Source organism: Leptodactylus fuscus, chromosome 3, assembly GCF_031893055.1.
Source record: "Leptodactylus fuscus isolate aLepFus1 chromosome 3, aLepFus1.hap2, whole genome shotgun sequence".
NCBI lineage: Eukaryota > Metazoa > Chordata > Amphibia > Anura > Leptodactylidae > Leptodactylus > Leptodactylus fuscus.
Genome location: NC_134267.1, coordinates 204664668 through 204686507, shown reverse-complemented (window position 1 = coordinate 204686507; position 21840 = coordinate 204664668). Strand labels below are relative to the sequence as shown.

Genomic DNA, 21840 nt, shown 5'->3' with positions numbered 1-21840 from the left:
GTTGATTGAACCCAGCGGTCACATGCGACAGGGACTTCTGCTGGAAGAAATCACAGGAGCAACAGGACCTGACAGGAGCGCACTTAGATGTAATACCGTCCATCTCCAAGGACATTACAGGTTCTCTTAAGCCCTGCACCTCAGCTAGTGTGCAGAAGATGATGGAATAGATCAGCACAAGATAGACCTCTTTATTATCCGGGGGATGGGTGTTTCTAGTCTGTTTCATGAACATAGAAAGAATGATGCAGACTGGCAAACAGTGGAGGCAAGATTCTTCCCTTTTAGGGTCCATTCACACGGAGTAACGTGCCGCGTGATCTGGCACGTATACAGCGTGTGAGACTTTGAGTGCCGTAAAAGCTCCCATTGATTTCAATGGGAGCCTGGATCGTATACGGCACGTTACTTCGTGTGAATGGACACTTATGTTGTTTTTATGTTCTAGTGTCCCTTTAAGGGTGATATGAGAAATATTTGGGATCTGTTGTCAGAATCTGTAATGTAATGGTAGCTGTCTCTCTCCTATGTCTTTCAGGAGGGTAAGGAGTACTTCCTACAGACTGGACTGTCCCCGCTCCCTGTGGTCCTCTTCAATGGGATACCATTTCAGAAAGATCAGCTAGATCCAGATGAACTGGAGACTGCCACAATGCACAAAATCCTTGAGTGTACCACATTTTTCCAGAAAGCTGTGTATCTGGTAAGACTTCTGACTCTATCATTGACTGTTGTGTTACCCAAGCCACTGAACAATGGTTAGAAGGTGCACCTATTATATTGATCTTGGCACATCCTGGCTTTTTGGGCTTCGCACATTGGCAGCTTTGGCTACTCAATACTTCTTGGTCAGTCATGCGCCTCTCAGGATCTTCATCAAAGGGGTCTGACTTTTGTATATTTGAGTTGGAAGCCTAGAATAGGATATTCATGGTTTCTTTCGGACACCAAATACATGGGAGCAATGAAGATAATCAAGTCCATCAGTGCCATAGACTCCATACACAGTGTGCATTCTCAGCTGCTGCACCTTTCCCAGTAATAAGACCCCCAGGGATCAGACACTTATCTCCTATGCTTACATCATAGGTTTTTATCTTCATACATAAAGGCAATTTTTGGCATTTTGTCAGTTCCATCATAGATTACTGACAACTTTAAAAGAGTTGTCCAGGAACTTATTTAGGTCATTTGTGGGGAGGAAGGGAGTGAAAGGATTCTTCTGCATGAATCATGTTATAGCACCGAGTCACTTCTAAAGCCGATACTGGGGCGTAACTGGAGGGGCTGCAGAGGGTGCAGTGGCACCAGGAGCAGGAGCTTTAGGGGTCTTTAAGCACTGGCATCAGTATTAAGATTGCAGCTTCCATCTGGCCCATAAGCCAAGGAGACCCACAGATTATCCTAACCACACTAAGGTGGATGAAACTCCTTAGCACCCATAACCCTTACTATCAAGAATTCACTGTAGGGATGAGGTAGGGGGCCTTGGACAAAAGATTGCACCGAGGCCAACAAGACTGATAATATACACTGCACAGAGCCAGAAGCAGATAGCTCCAGTGTCCTATATAGTGGCCAGGCACTGGTACTGCAGCCCATCTCCTATTGATTTCAATGGGAGCTCTGGTCTCTTTATAGTGACCACTAGCTGGTACTACTGTACAGCTCTCATTGACTTCATTGGGAGCTCAGTTGCAATTACAACACCTGGCCACTATACAGGCACAGAGCCATCTGCTTGTGGCTCCATGCAAAGTATAGCACGGGCACCTGAAGTGACCCCAAACAGCTTGTCCGTGCAGGGGCCACCTGTTATCCCCTCATCGATCAGCTAGTTATGGCTTATCCTTAGGAATAAAATCTACTGAACCACCCATTTAATTGTAATTTCCTTGGAGCTACACAAACTTAATGAATTTGTTTTTATTGCCCAGGGCGAAGTGACAAATGACCATGATGTTGTGGATTACATTATGACACAGCCGAATGTAGTTCCTCGTATCAATTTGCGAATCCTTGAACTTGAACGCCAGTATCTGGACCTCACCGCCACTAGTAAGTCACTATATAGATATCTACATACGTGGTATTCGTCCAGTGGAATCTTATCCAAGGAGAAGCAGTCGTTCATTTATTACCTTGGCAGATTTATTCATGTTGATGATTTTTAGGCCAGGGCTACTTAGTGAAACCATGTACCATCATACAACTTTCAGGGTGGTAGGTAAGTACTGAGGATAGGTTATCAATGAAAAAAAGAACTGGGCAACTCCATTACAGTTTTATGTCACAGTTTCTTTCCTTGATGTAATCTAATACTTGTAGAAACTCTGCAATCCTACATTTTGCTCCTGCACATTTCTCACGGCGAGGTCTGTACTTTGCAGATAACTTCTTTGTGGATGACTATGCCAGATTTAGCGTGTTGGACTCCAATGCTAAGAGCGCAGCAATAGCCAACAGTATGAACTACCTCACTAAGAAAGGTAAGAGAAGAAGTACCAAGGCTTTATCCCCATGAAAGTCCACTAGATAATGAGGAATTGTTTGTGATGACAAAGATGGGTGTCCTAAAACATATGACCAATGTTGGGTTGACCACTTGACCGTAAGCTGGAAACAATAAGTACATATCAAGGTCTTGAAAAGATTTGTCAGTCTAATTCAATTTTTATGGGAAAGGACTTAAAATGACATAAAATAAGTCTTACTTGCTTTACCAGCCTATTGCCACGTCAGTTTTTACAAGTGTTGAGATGTCATTGCTGCATCAAGTACTACAGAGAATGGCAGGGACTGGATGGGAGCGTCAGGGTTTGGTAAAGTAAGATTCGGGATGACTTATTTTATTATTTTCTCATGATAAACTCTTTAAAAATAAAATTGACTTAGCTGGACAAGTCCCTTACACTTAGAGTGCTTGCCTTTGTATGTGCCAGTTCAGCGTCAGCAGCCACCAGGGCATGATGAATGTACATGGGCAGTAGTAGTGCGCAGCCGTGCATGAAACAACATCCTGCCATATAGGTGCCAGTGGTGATAGTATAGCCACACAAGGCTAGAACGCTGTGTCAGGATCTGGATGTTTTATAAAAATAAAAAAAATAAAAAAAAAAATGAAAAAAGCAAAACAAAGAAAAAAGCCCCATTAATTTAGCAATAGTAGTAATATTATAGATTCTCGGCCGGAAACGTTTTGGTGCAAACCTCTAAGGGAGCATTCACACTACCGTCGGTGTCCGACAGCTAGTGTCCGCTGCTAATGTCCATTCAAAATCTTGTGTGGACATTAGCATCAGACACTAGCTGTGTCCGTGACATTTTGCATTCATTTAAAAGGACATCAGGTGCGTTCTTTTACAGTCCGTGTCTGTCCTTAACTGTCCGTTCCTAAAGATGTCCGACTTTTCAAGCAGACAGAAAAACCTATATGTCGGGTTTTGCTGTCCACTTGAAAAGTTGGACATCTTTGGGAACGGACAGTTAAGGACACCCACGGACTGTAAAAGAACGCACCCGATCTCCATTTAAATGAATGCAAAATGTCACGGACACAGCTGTTTTCCGCTGCTAGTGTCCACACAAGATTTTGAAAGGACATTAGCAGCGGACACTAGCTGTCGGACACCGACGGTAGTGTGAACGCCCCCTTGGAATGTGCTTAGACTATACTCTCAGCAATACTTGTCCTCTGGTTGTTCTGCCATCTTCTGTATGTTGGATTTTCCTGCATTTGTGTCACTTCTATTGTTTGTTCTCTTTACGCTCGTAACTTTTTTCCCTTCTTATTTCATCTTTGTGTCTTTGCTTGGTCCAGGAATGTCCTCCAGGGAGATTTATGGTAAATGTCGGCCCACTTTGCATGTTACCTCGTCTAGGGCTCTGTGTAGTGAAGTAGCTTCTCAAGATCTAAAATAAATAGTTGTTTGGGCGTAAAATTGTAAGTTCACACTACTGTTGTTACAGTCCATGTCTGTCACCTGTAATATCAATGGACATTAGATAATAGGAGTGTGAACCCTAATTGTTCTATTTTACCGACCTATTTTTTCTGTACGATTGGAAATCTAGCATGACTTGTACTCCAGCAGCTTCCCATATAATAAGTGGCTGGGTAAGACTCCATGAGCACGTCTGTAGTATACCATCCAAGGGGGTATCTGATGGTCATTTACGTTCTGATGGAAATAGAGCGGGTCCTACCCTGCTTTGTTTCACTGGAGTATAATGGATCAGAAGCCCCCATTGAGGTGAGTACATGTCATACGATGGTCACTCTGAGTGTCATCCGACTTCAAACTCAGCCCCACCACAGATGCAAACTTCGTTGTGTTCATGGGATCTAAAGGAGGGACCTTATTTATTGTGTTATGCCCCTTGTTTTATATCTTGAAAGCTCCTTCAATGCTCTTTGTACTACATAACCCTCTACATATTGTTCCAGCAAGAACTCCTACCTCTGCATGACTTCTAACCTTGATTTTTTTTGTGTGTGTTTGCTTTTTTCTTAATACATCTAATAAAAAACATTTAAGCCTAAGGCCATCCATGGCTAAAAACTGCTGCGGTGTTCATTGTGTTTTGCTACTTTTTGTACTGACACACTGTGTGTTTCTTACTCGCCTCATAGAGGTCAATAGCGGAAAAAACATTGTGCAGCGTTTTTCAAAAAAGCATATCTGTTTTCTATATTCTGGATGAGATTAAAGGGGCCATACAACTCATTGTTTTATTACTTAAAAGTGATTCTGTGAAAGCCATAAACACAAACAGTACTCAACTTTCCCCGGCTCTCCTTAAGAAAACCTTGCTGGGTCTGTAAATTGAGGATTTTTTTCTTGTTGCCTTTCCATAACCTGGCAGATAACAGGACAACCTACCTATAATCTAACACTGCCTTGGCTGAAAGACTCTAGCACAACCCTGACACCTTCACCAGAGCCCACAGCAAGGCAGGTTGGACTTTCGCAGGATCAAAACCCGGTTATCACTCCAGCAGCTAGTGTAGAAAATAGGTGCAACTGCAGACAAAAAGCAGATCAGGAAACTACAGCAAAACGTACAAGGCAGGTCAAACCAGGAGAGCAAAAACATATATGAAGAATCCTAACAGCGCAATGCAGTGTCGGCTGAGTCGCATATATGACATATCGCACCAATGCACCATGGATACGATTAACTTATAGTGAGCCTGTCCGTTGCTTTGATGAAGTTATTCTGCATGGTGTGCTAATTTTTTTTTTTTCATCAAATGGTCTGCACTAGAGCCTATGAAGCAGATATGAACAAAGCCTAACCTGGAAAATGCAGCAGAATGGGAGGAGGGATAATACATTAGATTATCTCATCATTCTTTCTCCACTAGTTCCCTTGAGCCGCCTAGTTTTGCAGAACAAGATACATTTTTAATTTAGGAATATGGAAAAACTAGCAACCAATGGGAGAACTGTGCTGGCAGCCATATTGGTTTTCACCCTTACAATTTCCTGTATGTATTGTATAGTGCTAGAGATATACGCACACTTATGTAGTATCACTTACATTGTATACTAACTTTTGGTCTGTTTGGTGCAGATGACTCTTTTGTCAGACCGGTCACGTTTTGGATCGTGGGAGACTTTGACAAACCCTCAGGACGTCAGCTGTTATATGATGCCATTAAACACCAGGTAACGTATAAATCACACGTGTTAGGTGAATTCTGTTGTCTGGTCTGAGAGCAGAATATGGTGGGGGAGACACTGTATTCTGTGATGTATAGGTTCATAGGATTTGTAGCAGGAAGTAAAAAACTGAGAGAAGACTAAGGCCCCGTTCCCACGGAGTAACGTGCCGCTCATTTAGACATGTAAACACGTGTCAGAGTGAGGCGCTTCAAAACAGATCCCATTGACTTCAATGGGTGCCGGCTTACGTGTGCTACACGTTGAAATCAATGGGAGGCTTTATAACCCATTGATTTCAATGTGTAGCGGGCGTAAGCCAATACCCATTGAAGTCAATGGGATCTGTTTTGAAGCGCCTCACTCTGACACGTGTTCACTAGAGATGAGCGAACACTAAAATGTTCGAGGTTCGAAATTCGATTCGAACAGCCGCTCAATGTTCGTGTGTTCGAATGGGTTTCGAACCCCATTATAGTCTATGGGGAACAGATACTCGTTAAGGGGGAAACCCAAATCCGTGTCTGGAGGGTCACCAAGTCCACTATGACAACCCAGGAAATGATGCCAACACCTCTGGAATGACACTGGGACAGCAGGGGAAGCATGTCTGGGGGCATCTAACACACCAAAGACCCTCTATTACCCCAACATCACAGTCTAACAACTACACACTTTACACACTCAATACCACCTCTCTGACAGTAGGAAAACACCTTGAAACATGTGTATTTGGCACTTGCAGTGAGGAGAGCTTGTCACCAGCAGTGAATTTGGCCCTTGTAGTAAGTTGAGGTTGGCACCAACATTTGTTTTGAAAATCAGGGTGGATTGAGCCTCTAACCAGCAGAGTTTGGGCAAATTCATGGTGGAGGGAGCCTCTAAACACCCCAGTTTGGGCAAATTCATGGTGGAGGGAGCCTCTAAAAACCCCAGTTTGGACCAATTCATGGTGGAGGGAGCCTCTAACCAGCCCAGTTTGGGCAAATTCATGGTGGAGGGAGCCTCTAAAAAACCCAGTTTGGACCAATTCATGGTGGAGGGAGCCTCTAACCAGCCCAGTTTGGGCAAATTCATGGTGGAGGGAGCCTCTAACCAGCCCAGTTTGGGCAAATTCATGGTGGAGGGAGCCTCTAACCAGCCCAGTTTGGGCAAATTCATGGTGGAGGGAGCCTCTAAAAAACCCAGTTTGGACCAATTCATGGTGGAGGGAGCCTCTAACCAGCCCAGTTTGGGCAAATTCATGGTGGAGGGAGCCTCTAACCAGCCCAGTTTGGACCAATTAATGGTGGAGGGAGCCTCTAACCAGCCCAGTTTGGACCAATTAATGGTGGAGGGAGCCTCTAACCACCCCAGTTTGGACCAATTCATGGTGGAGGGAGCCTCTAAAAACCCCAGTTTGGACCAATTCATGGTGGAGGGAGCCTCTAACCAGCCCAGTTTGGGCAAATTCATGGTGGAGGGAGCCTCTAAACAGCCCAGTTTGGGCAAATTCATGGTGGAGGGAGCCTCTAACCAGCCCAGTTTGGACCAATTAATGGTGGAGGGAGCCGCTAAACAGCCCAGTTTGGGCAAATTCATGGTGGAGGGAGCCTCTAAACAGCCCAGTTTGGACCAATTCATGGTGGAGGGAGCCTCTAAAAACCCCAGTTTGGACCAATTCATGGTGGAGGGAGCCTCTAAACAGCCCAGTTTGGGCAAATTCATGGTGGAGGGAGCCTCTAAACAGCCCAGTTTGGGCAAATTCATGGTGGAGGGAGCCTCTAACCAGCCCAGTTTGGACCAATTAATGGTGGAGGGAGCCTCTAAACAGCCAAGTTTTGGGAAATTCATGGTGGAGGGAGCCTCTAACCAGCCCAGTTTGGACCAATTCATGGTGGAGGGAGCCTCTAAACAGCCCAGTTTGGGCAAATTCATGGTGGAGGGAGCCTCTAAAAAACCCAGTTTGGACCAATTCATGGTGGAGGGAGCCTCTAACCAGCCCAGTTTGGACCAATTAATGGTGGAGGGAGCCTCTAAACAGCCAAGTTTGGACCAATTCATGGTGGAGGGAGCCTCTAAAAACCCCAGTTTGGACCAATTCATGGTGGAGGGAGCCTCTAACCAGCCCAGTTTGGGCAAATTCATGGTGGAGGGAGCCTCTAAACAGCCCAGTTTGGGCAAATTCATGGTGGAGGGAGCCTCTAACCAGCCCAGTTTGGACCAATTAATGGTGGAGGGAGCCGCTAAACAGCCCAGTTTGGACCAATTCATGGTGGAGGGAGCCTCTAAAAACCCCAGTTTGGACCAATTCATGGTGGAGGGAGCCTCTAAAAAACCCAGTTTGGACCAATTCATGGTGGAGGGAGCCTCTAACCAGCCCAGTTTGGACCAATTAATGGTGGAGGGAGCCTCTAAAAACCCCAGTTTGGACCAATTCATGGTGGAGGGAGCCTCTAACCAGCCCAGTTTGGACCAATTAATGGTGGAGGGAGCCTCTAACCAGCCCAGTTTGGACCAATTAATGGTGGAGGGAGCCTCTAACCACCCCAGTTTGGACCAATTCATGGTGGAGGGAGCCTCTAAACAGCCAAGTTTGGACCAATTCATGGTGGAGGGAGCCTCTAAAAACCCCAGTTTGGACCAATTCATGGTGGAGGGAGCCTCTAACCAGCCCAGTTTGGGCAAATTCATGGTGGAGGGAGCCTCTAAACAGCCCAGTTTGGGCAAATTCATGGTGGAGGGAGCCTCTAACCAGCCCAGTTTGGACCAATTAATGGTGGAGGGAGCCGCTAAACAGCCCAGTTTGGGCAAATTCATGGTGGAGGGAGCCTCTAACCAGCCCAGTTTGGACCAATTAATGGTGGAGGGAGCCTCTAAACAGCCAAGTTTTGGGAAATTCATGGTGGAGGGAGCCTCTAACCAGCCCAGTTTGGACCAATTCATGGTGGAGGGAGCCTCTAAACAGCCCAGTTTGGGCAAATTCATGGTGGAGGGAGCCTCTAAAAAACCCAGTTTGGACCAATTCATGGTGGAGGGAGCCTCTAACCAGCCCAGTTTGAACCAATTAATGGTGGAGGGAGCCTCTAAACAGCCAAGTTTGGACCAATTCATGGTGGAGGGAGCCTCTAAAAACCCCAGTTTGGACCAATTCATGGTGGAGGGAGCCTCTAACCAGCCCAGTTTGGGCAAATTCATGGTGGAGGGAGCCTCTAAACAGCCCAGTTTGGGCAAATTCATGGTGGAGGGAGCCTCTAAAAACCCCAGTTTGGACCAATTCATGGTGGAGGGAGCCTCTAAAAAACCCAGTTTGGACCAATTCATGGTGGAGGGAGCCTCTAACCAGCCCAGTTTGGGCAAATTCATGGTGGAGGGAGCCTCTAACCAGCAGAGTTGTGGGAAAGCAAGGTGGAGGGAGCCTCTAACCAGCAGAGTTGGTGGAAATCAGGGTGGAGGGAGCCTCTAACCAGCAGAGTTGGGGGAAATCATGTTGGAGGGAGCCTAGTATTAGCAGAATTGTGCAACGCTTATGGTGGATGAGTATGAGGATGCGGAGGAATTGGAGAGGTTGAGTACAGACATGGAGTTTCATGTTGGGGTGCTTTACACAGGTGGGCACAAAAATGAAGGCTCTATCCAGTGGTGGTTCATTTTTATCAAAGTGAGCCGGTCGGCACTCTCAGCTGACAGACGGGTGCGCTTGTCAGTGATGATGCCACCGGCTGCACTGAACACCCTCTCAGATAGGACGCTGGCGGCAGGACAGGACAGCACCTCCAAGGCATATAGGGCAAGTTCAAGCCACAGGTCCAACTTCGACACCCAATACGTGTAGGGCGCAGAGGGGTCGGAGAGGACAGGGCTGTGGTCGGAAAGGTATTCCCGCAACATGCGCCTATACTTCTCACGCCTGGTGACACTAGGACCCTCCGTGGCGGCACTTTGGCGAGGGGGTGCCATCAAGGTGTCCCAGACCTTAGACAGTGTGCCCCTCGTTTGTGTGGACCGGTGAGAACTTGGTTGCCTACTGGAGGAACTGCCCTCCCTGCCGCCAACGTCACATGCTGGAAACATCTCCATCATATTCTGCACCAATTGCCTGTGGCAAGCATTGATGCGATTGGCCCTCCCCTCTACCGGAATAAAAGACGAGATGTTGTTTTTATACCGGGGGTCAAGGATAGCAAAGATCCAGTACTGGTTGTCCTCCATGATTTTGACAATACGCTTGTCGGTTGTAAAGCACCCCAACATGAACTCAGCCATGTCTGCCACAGTGTTAGTTGGCATGACTCCTCTGGCCCCACCGGAAAGTTCAATTTCCATTTCCTCCTCATCCTCCATGTCTACCCATCCGCGCTGCAACAATGGGACGATTCGAAGTTGCCCGGAAGCCTCCTGTATCACCATCACATCATCGGACAACTCTTCTTCCTCCTCCTCCTCCTCCTCCTCCTCCATTAAACGCAGTGAAGCGGACAGATGTGTGGACCTACTCTCCAGCTGTGACGGATCGGATGCTATCCCTAACTCCTCTGTGTGATCTGAGTTATCCCTGATGTCAATCAGGGATTCTCTCAGAACACACAAGAGCGGGATTGTAAGGCTCACCATCGCATCCTCAGAGCTCACCCTCCTTGTGGACTCCTCAAAGACCCGTAGGATGTCACAAAGGTCTCTCATCCATGGCCACTCATGGATGTGAAACTGAGGCAGCTGACTTTGTGGCACCGTAGGGTTTTGTAGCTGGTATTCCATCAAAGGTCTCTGCTGCTCAACCACTCTATTCAACATCTGAAACGTTGAGTTCCAGCGTGTGGGGACGTCGCACAAAAGCCGGTGTTGTGGCACATGCAGGCGTTGCTGGAGAGATTTTAAGCTAGCAGCGGCTACTGTCGACTTGCGAAAGTGAGCGCACATGCGCCGCACTTTCACCAGTAGCTCTGGAACATTGGGGTAGCTCTTTAGGAAACGTTGCACCACTAGGTTGAAGACGTGGGCCAGGCATGGAACATGTTGGAGTCCGGCAAGCTCCAGAGCTGCTACCAGGTTCCGGCCGTTATCACAAACGACCATGCCTGGGCCCAGGTGCAGCGGCTCAAACCATATTGCCGTCTCATCGAGGAGGGCATCCCTCACCTCGGAGGCAGTGTGCTGTCTGTCCCCCAAGCTGATCAGCTTCAGCACAGCCTGCTGACGTCTACCAACGCCAGTGCTGCAACGTTTCCAACTCGTAGCTGGGGTCAATCTAACAGCGGAGGAGGAGGCGGTGGCGGAGGAGGAGGCGGTGGCGGAGGAGGAGGCGGTAGAGGAGGAGGAGGAGGGGGGTGTTCTTCTCGTGTCCCTGCCAGGAATGTTAGGCGGGGAGACGAGGTACACCGGGCCAGTTTGGGAAGCAGTCCCAGCCTCAACTACATTCACCCAGTGTGCCGTCAGTGAAATGTAGCGTCCCTGTCCGCATGCACTTGTCCACGCGTCGGTGGTCAAGTGGACCTTTGTGCAAAGCGCGGAACTAAGGGCCCGCCTGATGTTGAGTGACACGTGCTGGTGCAAGGCGGGGACGGCACACCGGGAGAAGTAGTGACGGCTAGGGACGGCATAGCGAGGTGCCGCAGTTGCCATCAGGTCCAGGAAGGCGGGAGTTTCAACAAGCCGGAACGCCAACATCTCCTGGGCCAGCAGTTTAGCGATGTTGGCGTTCAAGGCTTGCGCGTGTGGGTGGTTAGCAGTGTATTTCTGCCGCCGCTCCAATGTCTGAGAGATGGTGGGTTGTTGTAAAAAAACGCCTGATGGTGCCTTTGATGGTGCAGGAGAAGGAGATAAGACAGGACCAGGGGAGGATGAGGTAGAAGTCAACAAAGTGGCGGAGGCAGATGAAGTGGTGTCCTGGCTCGTCCTCTGGAGTGCATCGCCAGCACAGTCAGCAGTGGCAGTGGCAGAGGCAGAGGCAGTGGCAGAGGCGGCGGCCTTTGTCCTGCCGTTGCTGCCTGCCACTGATTCCAGTGCTTGGATTCCAAATGACGGCGCATTGAAGTGGTGGACAGGTTGCTCTTCTCAGAGCCCCTAATCAATTTCGAGAGGCAAATTGTGCAGACAACACTATATCTGTCCTCGGCGCATTCCTTGAAAAAACTCCACACCTTCGAGAAATGTGCCCTCGAGGTGGGAGTTTTTCGGGGCTGGGTACGAACTGGAACATCTTGGGAGATTCCGGGTGTGGCCTGGCTTCGCCTAAGCTGCTGACCTCTGCCTCTGCCTCTAGCTACCCTTTTTGGTGCTGCACCTGCCTCAACATCCACACTACTTTCCCCGCTTGACATCCCCCCTGTCCAGGTCGGGTCAGTGTCCTCATCATCCACCACTTCCTCTTCCAACTCCTGTCTCATCTCCTCCTCCCGCACAATGCGCCGGTCAACTGGATGCCCTGACGGCAACTGCGTCACATCATCGTCGATGAGGGTGGGTTGCTGGTCATCCACCACCAAATCGAACGGAGATGGAGGAGACTCTAGTGTTTGAGCATCTGGACACAGATGCTCCTCTGTTAGGTTCGTGGAATCGTGACGTGGAGAGGCAGGTTGAGGGACAATGAAAGGAGCGGAGAACAGCTCTGGGGAGCAGGGACAGTTTGGGTTATTGTTCTGTAAAGCTTCGGAATTTTGGGAGGAAGGAAGACAAGACTGTTGGGTAATAGGAGGAGAGGAGGCAGAGTCTGACTGGCTGCTGGACAATGTGCTGTAAGCGTTCTCTGACAGCCATTGCAAGACCTGTTCCTGGTTCTCGGGCCTACTAAGGTTTGTACCCTGCAGTTTAGTTAATGTGGCAAGCAACCCTGGCACTGTGGAGTGGCGCAATGCTTGCTGCCCCACAGGAGTAGGCACGGGACGCCCTGTGGCTTCACTGCTACCTTGCTCCCCAGAACCATTCCCCCGACCTCGCCCACGGCCTCGTCCACGTCCCTTTCCGGGAGCCTTGCGCATTTTGAATTCCTAGTTAGAAATTGGCACTGTATACCAGTAGTAAAAATTGTGGGTGCACGTAACCCCAATATATTCTTTGAATTACCAGTCAGAAACTGGCACTATATGGCAGTAGCAAGAAATGAGGGTATTTATAACCCCAATATATTCTTTGAATTCCCAGTCAGACAATGGCACTGTATACCAGTAGTAAAAATTGTGGGTGCACGTAACCCCAATATATTCTTTGAATTCCCAGTCAGACACTGGCACTATATGGCAGTAGCAAGAAATGAGGGTATTTGTATTCCCAATATATTCTTTGAATTCCCAGTCAGACAATGGCACTGTATACCAGTAGTAAAAATTGTGGGTGCACGTAACCCCAATATATTCTTTGAATTACCAGTCAGACACTGGCACTATATGGCAGTAGCAAGAAATGAGGGTATTTGTATTCCCAATATATTCTTTGAATTCCCAGTCAGACAATGGCACTGTATACCAGTAGTAAAAATTGTGGGTGCACGTAACCCCAATATATTCTTTGAATTCCCAGTCAGACACTGGCACTATATGGCAGTAGCAAGAAATGAGGGTATTTGTATTCCCAATATATTCTTTGAATTCCCAGTCAGACAATGGCACTGTATACCAGTAGTAAAAATTGTGGGTGCACATAACCCCAATATATTCTTTGAATTCCCAGTCAGACACTGGCACTATATGGCAGTAGCAAGAAATGAGGGTATTTGTATTCCCAATATATTCTTTGAATTCCCAGTCAGACAATGGCACTGTATACCAGTAGTAAAAATTGTGGGTGCACGTAACCCCAATATATTCTTTGAATTCCCAGTCAGACACTGGCACTATATGGCAGTAGCAAGAAATGAGGGTATTTGTATTCCCAATATATTCTTTGAATTCCCAGTCAGACAATGGCACTGTATACCAGTAGTAAAAATTGTGGGTGCACGTAACCCCAATATATTCTTTGAATTCCCAGTCAGACACTGGCACTATATGGCAGTAGCAAGAAATGAGGGTATTTGTATTCCCAATATATTCTTTGAATTCCCAGTCAGACAATGGCACTGTATACCAGTAGTAAAAATTGTGGGTGCACGTAACCCCAATATATTCTTTGAATTACCAGTCAGACACTGGCACTATATGGCAGTAGCAAGAAATGAGGGTATTTGTATTCCCAATATATTCTTTGAATTCCCAGTCAGACAATGGCACTGTATACCAGTAGTAAAAATTGTGGGTGTATATAGCCCCAATTCTATTGCTAGGGGACTTGCAGGGTATTTCTGGGGTGAAGGTGGGGGGGCACACCGTTGGAACGGGTATCGGGGTATATATCGAGTATACGGGAATACACTGACAGTGTATTCCATTCAGGATCCTGGGAAAGCTGGGTTGCGGCGATTGAGCCCGTTAGTGCCACGTTACACTGACAAGCTTCTCCCTGGAATTTAGCTCTTATAAGAGCTGTTGGTTCTCTTCTCCTTCCTATCCTAGCCTGTCCCTGCCTACCCAGAATCTAACCCCTAGCTAACTGGACGGAAACCTCCGTCCTCGGTGAATTGCAAGCTCAGAATGACGCGAACCTGGGCGTCGCTGTTCTTTTAAATTAGAGGTCACATGTTTTCGGCAGCCAATGGGTTTTACCTACTTTTTTCAACGTCACCGGTGTCGTAGTTCCTGTCCCACCTACCCTGCGCTGTTATTGGAGCAAAAAAGGCGCCAGGGAAGGTGGGAGGGGAATCGAGTAATGGCGCACTTTACCACGCGGTGTTCGATTCGATTCGAACATGCCGAACAGCCTAATATCCGATCGAACATGAGTTCGATAGAACACTGTTCGCTCATCTCTAGTGTTCACGTGTCTGAATGAGCGGCGCGTTACTCCGTGGGAACGGGGCCTAAGGATCAGTGTGCACGACTATGTGTGTATCCGATTTGGGGGAAGAGTTTATCACAGAATGCAGTCAAATGACACCCGAGTACACCCAAGCGTGGCCACAAACTGAGAATACACAACTGGATGTCCACAGCGGACATCTCACAGCAGAAACTAAATGAAATTGGCGGGTTTGTGCTCTGAATTTCATGGGGAGTTTCATTTCAGCTAACCTGGGTTTCTTCGAAATCCGTAGCCGAACACGCACCAATAATTGACATGCTGCGTGTCCCAAGCCTGCAAAGCAACACCCTTTGCGCTGCATTTTTATTTATGGTAATTCAGCCATGGCAAACCTACATGTGGCTTTAACCTAAATTCTGACAGGACTCCGAGAAGAGACGGTGAGAGTCCTGTTTCCTCTGCCCACAAACAGTGATTGACATCCTTGTGTATACAATGCTTTTGGAGATGCCACAATAAGGCTGTATTCACACAGAGTAACGCCAGGCGTTTTTTGTGTGTTTTTTGCACATAGCGCCGCGTTAACGCCGCGTATACGCCGCGTTAACGCCGGGCAACGCCACCGCTAAATAGCGCGGCGTTAACGCTGCGTATACGCGGCGTAAACGCGGCGCTACGCGGCGTAAACGCGGCGCTATGTGCAAAAAACACACAAAAAACGCCTGGCGTTACTCTGTGTGAATACAGCCTAAATGTTAGAGGACATTGTTTGTGAGTCCAGATTCTAATAAGGACAGCCTGCCGCTATCAGAAGACAAAAGGATCAGATATGTTAGATTTTAACATGCCTGAGTCTTGTTTGACTGGAGATAAGTATTGTCCTACGCCATTGATATATATGTGGCACTTCAATCCAAGCTTAGCTGTCTATGAAGGAGATAGGAAATCATCCCCTTCCAACCTGCAATGGCTGATAACAGAGAACAAGAGAGCACTTTAGGCTTTACGGGAAGTGCCGATAGGATATTCTTAGGTTATAACTACTGACTTCAGCTGCCACATGTGAAACCCCACCAACCCCCAGTGACCACTGACTGGCAATACCTTCAAAGAACCTTCCTTTTGAAGCTCCTAGAAGAAAAATCTTACAGCCTTAGACCACCATGGCTGAGCAGAATTGTTGGCTTATTGAGATTTTACAACATTTGGGGCATAGTTGTGTGTTGATTTGTGTCCCTTTGCTGTATACTTAGATTGCATCTTTTTTAAAAATTTTCTACCTAGAAAACTAGCAACAACATAAGAATCGGCATGATCAGCAATCCAAGCAAGAATCCATCTGCTGAGACCACCCGTATTGGCAGGGCCATCTGGGCCGCTCTCCAGACACAGACCTTAAACAACGCTAAAAACTTCATTACCAAAATCATCAAAGAAGAGAACGCTCGAGCCCTGGAGGCAGGACAGGACATTGCAGAGTTTGCAGTGGGGGTATTGTATATATCATCATCATAATCTTTATTTATAGTACACTATATAGCGCCAACATATTCTGCAGCGTGTTACAATTTATAAGATACTTTTACAGTCAGACTTTACAGAAATACAACCCAAATACCAGCGCTGTTCACAAGAGCTTACAATCTCTGAGGTGAGAAAGGTAAAAGCGCTCATTTTGTATAGTGGTTGAGCCATCTACTATAAAATAAGGGTTACACTCATAGAGCTGTCGTGATATCTGTGTGTTCATACATAAAGTGCTTTTGAGTACATGGAGTGTAGTGGAGAGTGTTGGATAAAGGGCTCAGGTCCTGAGGAATTGTGTAGTAGTAATAGTAGAATAGGACACTCTTGCCTGAAAAGATGTGCTTGTAATTATGGATATTGGAAATTGCCCTGATTACCCAGAGAAGCGCATTCTAGAGAAGAGGTGCAGCTCGAGATTAAGATTGTAGAGGATGCTAGTTTTAGATTGTTGGTAGAACAGAGAGCATAGACAGGGATGAAAGAGGAGATTAAGGGAGGTGTAGCACTCTGTAGGACTTTGGGGTTTTCCATGATAACTTTGAATTCTCAAAAACCCTGACACAGGGTGTAGCAACAGAAAGGTGAAGCTGGCGACTATCCATTAATAGTAAGTTACAGCGATCAGAAACAGAATGAACCAAAGCAAACTTTATGCTGTTTCCACAGTTAGACCATGTTCACACGGTGGAATTTGCTGCTGATTTTCGGGACTTAAAAAATAAGCGTCCTGCTTGATCTTGCAGTGAGTGCCACAGTTGATTTGGCTGCAGGAACCACAGCGTGACACAGATCACTGGTTAGATGTATTCCTCTAGGCCTAACCAGCAGCAGAATGATAATGCTCTGCTTCAGCTTCTGCTGGGAGGAATGAAGAGGATTCCGGAGAGGATGTTTGCCTCAAATTCATCTTCATTTTCTGCCGTGCGAACATACTCTTAGAAAAGAGCAGTTTACTTATGTCATACATAATCTATCTGAAGATCATGTCTTCCATCCTTGCCAAGGTTTTGCCAGATCACATAGCCTAAATTTTATTACTTAAATTGATATTGGAACTAGATATCCTATATTATATTACATCACCTTATCTGCTTCCTCCTCAGGGGATGAACATCAATCTTTTCCGGGAAGCTTTTGACTCTCCTAAGGTGGATTTTATACTCTCCCATGCCGCATACTGCCGGGATGTCCTAAAGCTGAAGAAGGGAGACAGAGCTATTATTGGCAATGGAAGGGTGAGTGTTTGTGTATTACACTAGGTTCTGGTTTCATAAGTTGTATTTCCTCTTCTTGTATCCGATACCTTCATTGTCCAGACCTTTGCTTTACGAGGCAAGTTTGGGGACATTTTGTTTCCTACTTAGAGATGTCACCAGCAGATATTCTCCTGGAGGGGTCTATCCTTCAGATAAGCCATCATAGGACCCTGCAGATTATTTTATTAAAGAGTTTGCACCTTCTTCATTGCATATCAAGCACATCACTGTGCATCTTACATTGGCTATGCCTACTAATACAGCTCAGTCTCATTGAATTGAATGGGACTGAGCTGCAGTATCAGGCACTGCCCAAACCATATGTGGATGCAGAACTTGCTTGGAGCGCTTTGGCCCCTACTAATCTGATATTAAGGGTAGGCCATCTATATTATAGTTACAGAAAATCTATTTAAAATTGCATATAGTGTTTTGCATCTACATAGAGGTCACTGCAGATAGACTATACATTGGGTGCTGTTAGATATTTGCTGAGATTTGCAACAGTCTGCGTTTATACAAGGTGATGTCATCATGACACAACCCTGTTACTTGCTTGGGTAATGCCCCATCCTAATAACCCTTTGGATAGTTTAGAATATATTTCTATCCTTACCCATGGTTTTATGTGTAGGTTGTTGGACCTCTGCGTGATGGCGAGATCTTCAATCAAGACGATTTCCACCTTCTGGAGAACTTAATTCTGAAGACCTCTGCGCAGAAGATTAAGTCACACATCCAGAAGCTTGGAGTGGAGGAAGATCAGTATGTCCAGTTCTGATATGACTAGCTATTGTCTTGTTCTGTTACTTCTTTAGATTTAGGTTTCAGATGAGACAGATGGTGTATGAAGTGTTATCCTTTATTTTATGCAGTGCCAGTGACTTGGTCATGAGAGTGGATGGTCTCCTCTCCTCCCAGCCAAAGGGTGAAGGAAGAATTGACTATCAACTAAGTGAAGATCAGCACAGGTGAGATATTCCCACGTGGAGGTGAAAGTGTTGTCACATTAGTACGTACAGAGCCTGTATGTACTAAAGACGCTCTCCATCAGTATTAACCTAAAGTGACTCTGTCAGGCATCTATAATATACCTGGTGTACAAGGAATAATAAATCTGCCTCTGAATCCTAGCAACATTTACCTAGCTTATAACATGACAATGCAAATCAAATCATAGTAAATGACATATACAAGAGCACAACACCTTATGTTGCAGATTCTGTTGCGTTTCTTTTAGCCAAAGCCAGGAGTGGATTGAGCAGAAGGGAGAAGTATAAGAACTTCCTTTATGTTTCCCATTCTTATTGAGGCCACTCTTGGCTTTGACTCAAAAAACACAGCAAAATCTGCAACAAAAAAGCAGTTTTTTGCAACGTGTCCTCAGCCTAAAGACATTTATAGATGGGATCCGATGGTCCGACCTGTTAGATACTTGCCTAGTATACTAATAATGGTCGTGACCATGTATTCTTTATTTTGTCCTAACAGTAAACACAAATTCCTGTTTTTTCAGTGCTATCAAGATAAGACCTAAGGAAGGCATGATGTACTTTGAAGTGATGGCTATTGTGGACCCTGTGACAAAAGCGGCCCAAAAGATGGCACCGTTACTCTTGGTAGGTTCTTAAGTCTTGAGTGTTGACGCTCACAAGTCAGTAATGTAGACCCCTGACTGTGGAGATCATTGCTGTCTTCTGTTATTTCAGGTTTTGAGTCAAATCCTAAATATGAACCTACGAGTGTTTATGAACTGCCAGTCCAAGTTATCGGAAATGCCCCTCAAGAGGTAAGACTCTGGTTATCAATGTCTTATTATGTCCAAAATGGCGACCGCGAGAGAAATACTAGTGAAAGGGGCTCACAGAACTTATTATGTGATGACGTATCCTTAGTGTCTGCAGGGTGTGACACCGCAGATCAGATGTTAGATCACACCTTCTACTTCACGTTCATCGGTCACATGGACTGTTCACAGCTCAGTTTTATTCAAGTGAATGGACTGAGCGGTGATAACCACCAATCATAAAGTGACGGAATATCTTAGTCAGATGGGTAAATCCTTTAAGGATTCTTTAATGAAGATCTGTGAGCCCTGTATTACATAGAAAATCCCAATAACTGATTTCAGTCCTGTCGAAGCATAAATGTGCACACTCCCTTACACACAATCTGAGCATTACAAGCCCTATTACTGTTCTACAGAGAGGCCAATGTGTATCTCCATTTTACCATAGTTTGCCTTAGCATCTTGCACCCATTGGCACCGATATGTAAGAAGCATCCACACAGCGGCAGATTGACAGTTCACGCTGATGAACCAAACTGGTGAGGTGGTGAATGGAAGCAGTGTAGTGTGCCCACCATTACTGTAATCCCTATCAGCAGAGGGACAGATCAGTCACGCATCATTGTTCTTGGTGGAGGAGTGATGAGAATGTGTACAGACTTCTATAGACCTGAGCCCAGTGTCTACTGCTTATGTAATTGTCAGCCCACCGCTAGTTGGTTAACGGGATCCTATCATTGGATACCCTTTTTCTCTGACTAACATGTAGGAATAGCCTTAAGAGAGGTTATTCTTTTCCTACCTTTAGATGTCTTCTCTGCGCCGCTGTTCGGTAGAAATCCCGGTTTTCTTCGTTATGCAAATGAGTTCTCTCACAGCACTGGGGGTGGGCCCCAGCACTCAAACAGCACTAGGGGCGTCCCCAATGCTGCGAGAGAAATCTTCAGCGCCGCTCCCATCTTCTTCTTCTGGAACGCCCTCTCCTTGTGTCTTCTTCCATCCTGGGTTTCAATCTTCTAGGCCTCGGACAGAGCCGACTGCACATGCCCGGACCACAAGAAAATGGCCGCTTACACAGTAAGCTGGTGTAAGCGGCCATTTTCTTGTGACCCGGTATGCACAGTTGGCTCTGCCCGAGGCCTAGAAGATTGACAGGCCTAGAAGATTAACCCAGGACAGAAGAAAACATAAGGAGAGAGCGTTCCAGAAGAAGATGGAGTCTTCGCAGCATTGGGGATGCCCCCAGTGCTGTTTGAGCGCTCGGGACCGCCTGCAGTGCTGCAAGAGAACTCATTTGCATACCAAAGAAAACCCAGATTTCTACCAAATGGCAGCGTGGAGAAGACATCTAAAGGTAGGAGAAGAATAGTCTTTCTTAAGGATATTCCTACGTGTTAGGAAAAAAAAAAAGGGTATCCATTGATAGGATCCCTTTAAGCATTCTGGGAGATATAGTTAGATCTCAGATTTATTATTAGTGAACGTAACCCCACTTCTCTTTCTTAGTTTCTACCGCTATGTGCTGGAGCCAGAGATTGTCTTCACCTCCGACCATAAATTATCACCTGGTCCTATTGCCAAGTTCTTAGATATGCCACAGTCCCCGCTCTTCACTCTGAACCTGAATACTCCGGACAGCTGGATGGTGGAGTCAGTGCGGACACCGTATGACCTGGATAACATCTATTTGGAGGAGGTAATGCTGTATGCTATACACTAGACACCACATTACTATTCTTTATACAGTATCTCAATGCTGGGTGATCCCACAGGAATAGTCTGCAAAAATGTAAACTTCATATCACTTGGTTGAGACTGGAATACAATGCTCCTTCTCTTGACCCCGGGGACGGGTGTTATGGAAACAGCAAAACGCAGCTTTTGTACACTGTTTGCATAATTACTATATAGATATAATTAGGAATTACAGAAACAGGGTACCACAATGAACTCTGCTGTTTCCACAAATCCAACTTACCTTCCTTTTAGGGACACACAACTTTGTCAAGGAGAATGGTAACCGTTGTCTATTAACTTATTCCCAGGAGTAATAACAGAGGAACTGCGTAATGCAAAGCTCTAAGAAAAAAGATCCAAAATTGTTCTTTTAGTTCTTTTTAGTTGCATTTAGTACGGACCTTATTTTATTTTTGACAAGTGAGAAATTTTTTGTTAATATTCAGTATCTAGTATTCAGCTTATGTATCAGGACTCTGTTACATGTTATCTATTGCTAATACAGTAATGAAGTAATATCAAGTATTTTATTGTCTTCATAACCTTTGATGATTTTCCATGTGTCTTGTATTTGGTTATAGGTGGACAGCATTGTCGCAGCAGAGTTTGAGTTGGAGTATCTGTTACTAGAAGGCCATTGCTTTGACGTATCTACCGGACAGCCTCCTCGTGGACTGCAGTTTACTTTGGGCACAGCCAGCAATCCTGTGGTTGTGGACACCATTGTCATGGCTAACCTTGTAAGTAGTTACATGGCTTGGTTTTCTCTTACGTTTTACTATTACTCTTACATATGCACTCTCTGTGATATAATATGGAACAGGATTAAAGGGGTATTCCCATGTCGCATACTCGACTGTCTTCGCTGCAGCAAATTGTTCTGTCTTCGGACGTATCGGAGGCATCGGACGTACAGCCTGCACAATGTAATACAGACCCGACATCCGCTGTAATAGAGAAGCAGATGCCGGGGAGTGTAGACGCTGGCAAAGGTGAAGCCAGCAGCGGCAGGACCGATGCTGCTATTCCGCTCCTCCGCTCTACCCCCCCC

The 21840-nt window shown here is 46.1% G+C and overlaps 1 protein-coding gene across 2 annotated transcripts in view; it reads left to right on the top strand.

Moving 5' to 3' along the window:
* The window catches only part of UGGT1 (UDP-glucose glycoprotein glucosyltransferase 1), a 56951-nt gene that overhangs the window by 21199 nt on the left and 13912 nt on the right, over nt 1-21840 (top strand). The window contains exons 18-30 of one of the 2 annotated variants that reach the window (XM_075269063.1): nt 539-703; nt 1938-2058; nt 2391-2489; nt 3821-3844; nt 5578-5672; nt 15765-15971; nt 17111-17242; nt 17898-18028; nt 18139-18234; nt 18780-18882; nt 18973-19052; nt 20559-20748; nt 21371-21529. In XM_075269063.1, the coding sequence (XP_075125164.1) occupies nt 539-703; nt 1938-2058; nt 2391-2489; nt 3821-3844; nt 5578-5672; nt 15765-15971; nt 17111-17242; nt 17898-18028; nt 18139-18234; nt 18780-18882; nt 18973-19052; nt 20559-20748; nt 21371-21529 (1602 nt within the window). The remainder of the gene's footprint in view (nt 1-538; nt 704-1937; nt 2059-2390; nt 2490-3820; nt 3845-5577; nt 5673-15764; nt 15972-17110; nt 17243-17897; nt 18029-18138; nt 18235-18779; nt 18883-18972; nt 19053-20558; nt 20749-21370; nt 21530-21840) is intronic. The other variant, XM_075269064.1, reaches the window with a different exon arrangement.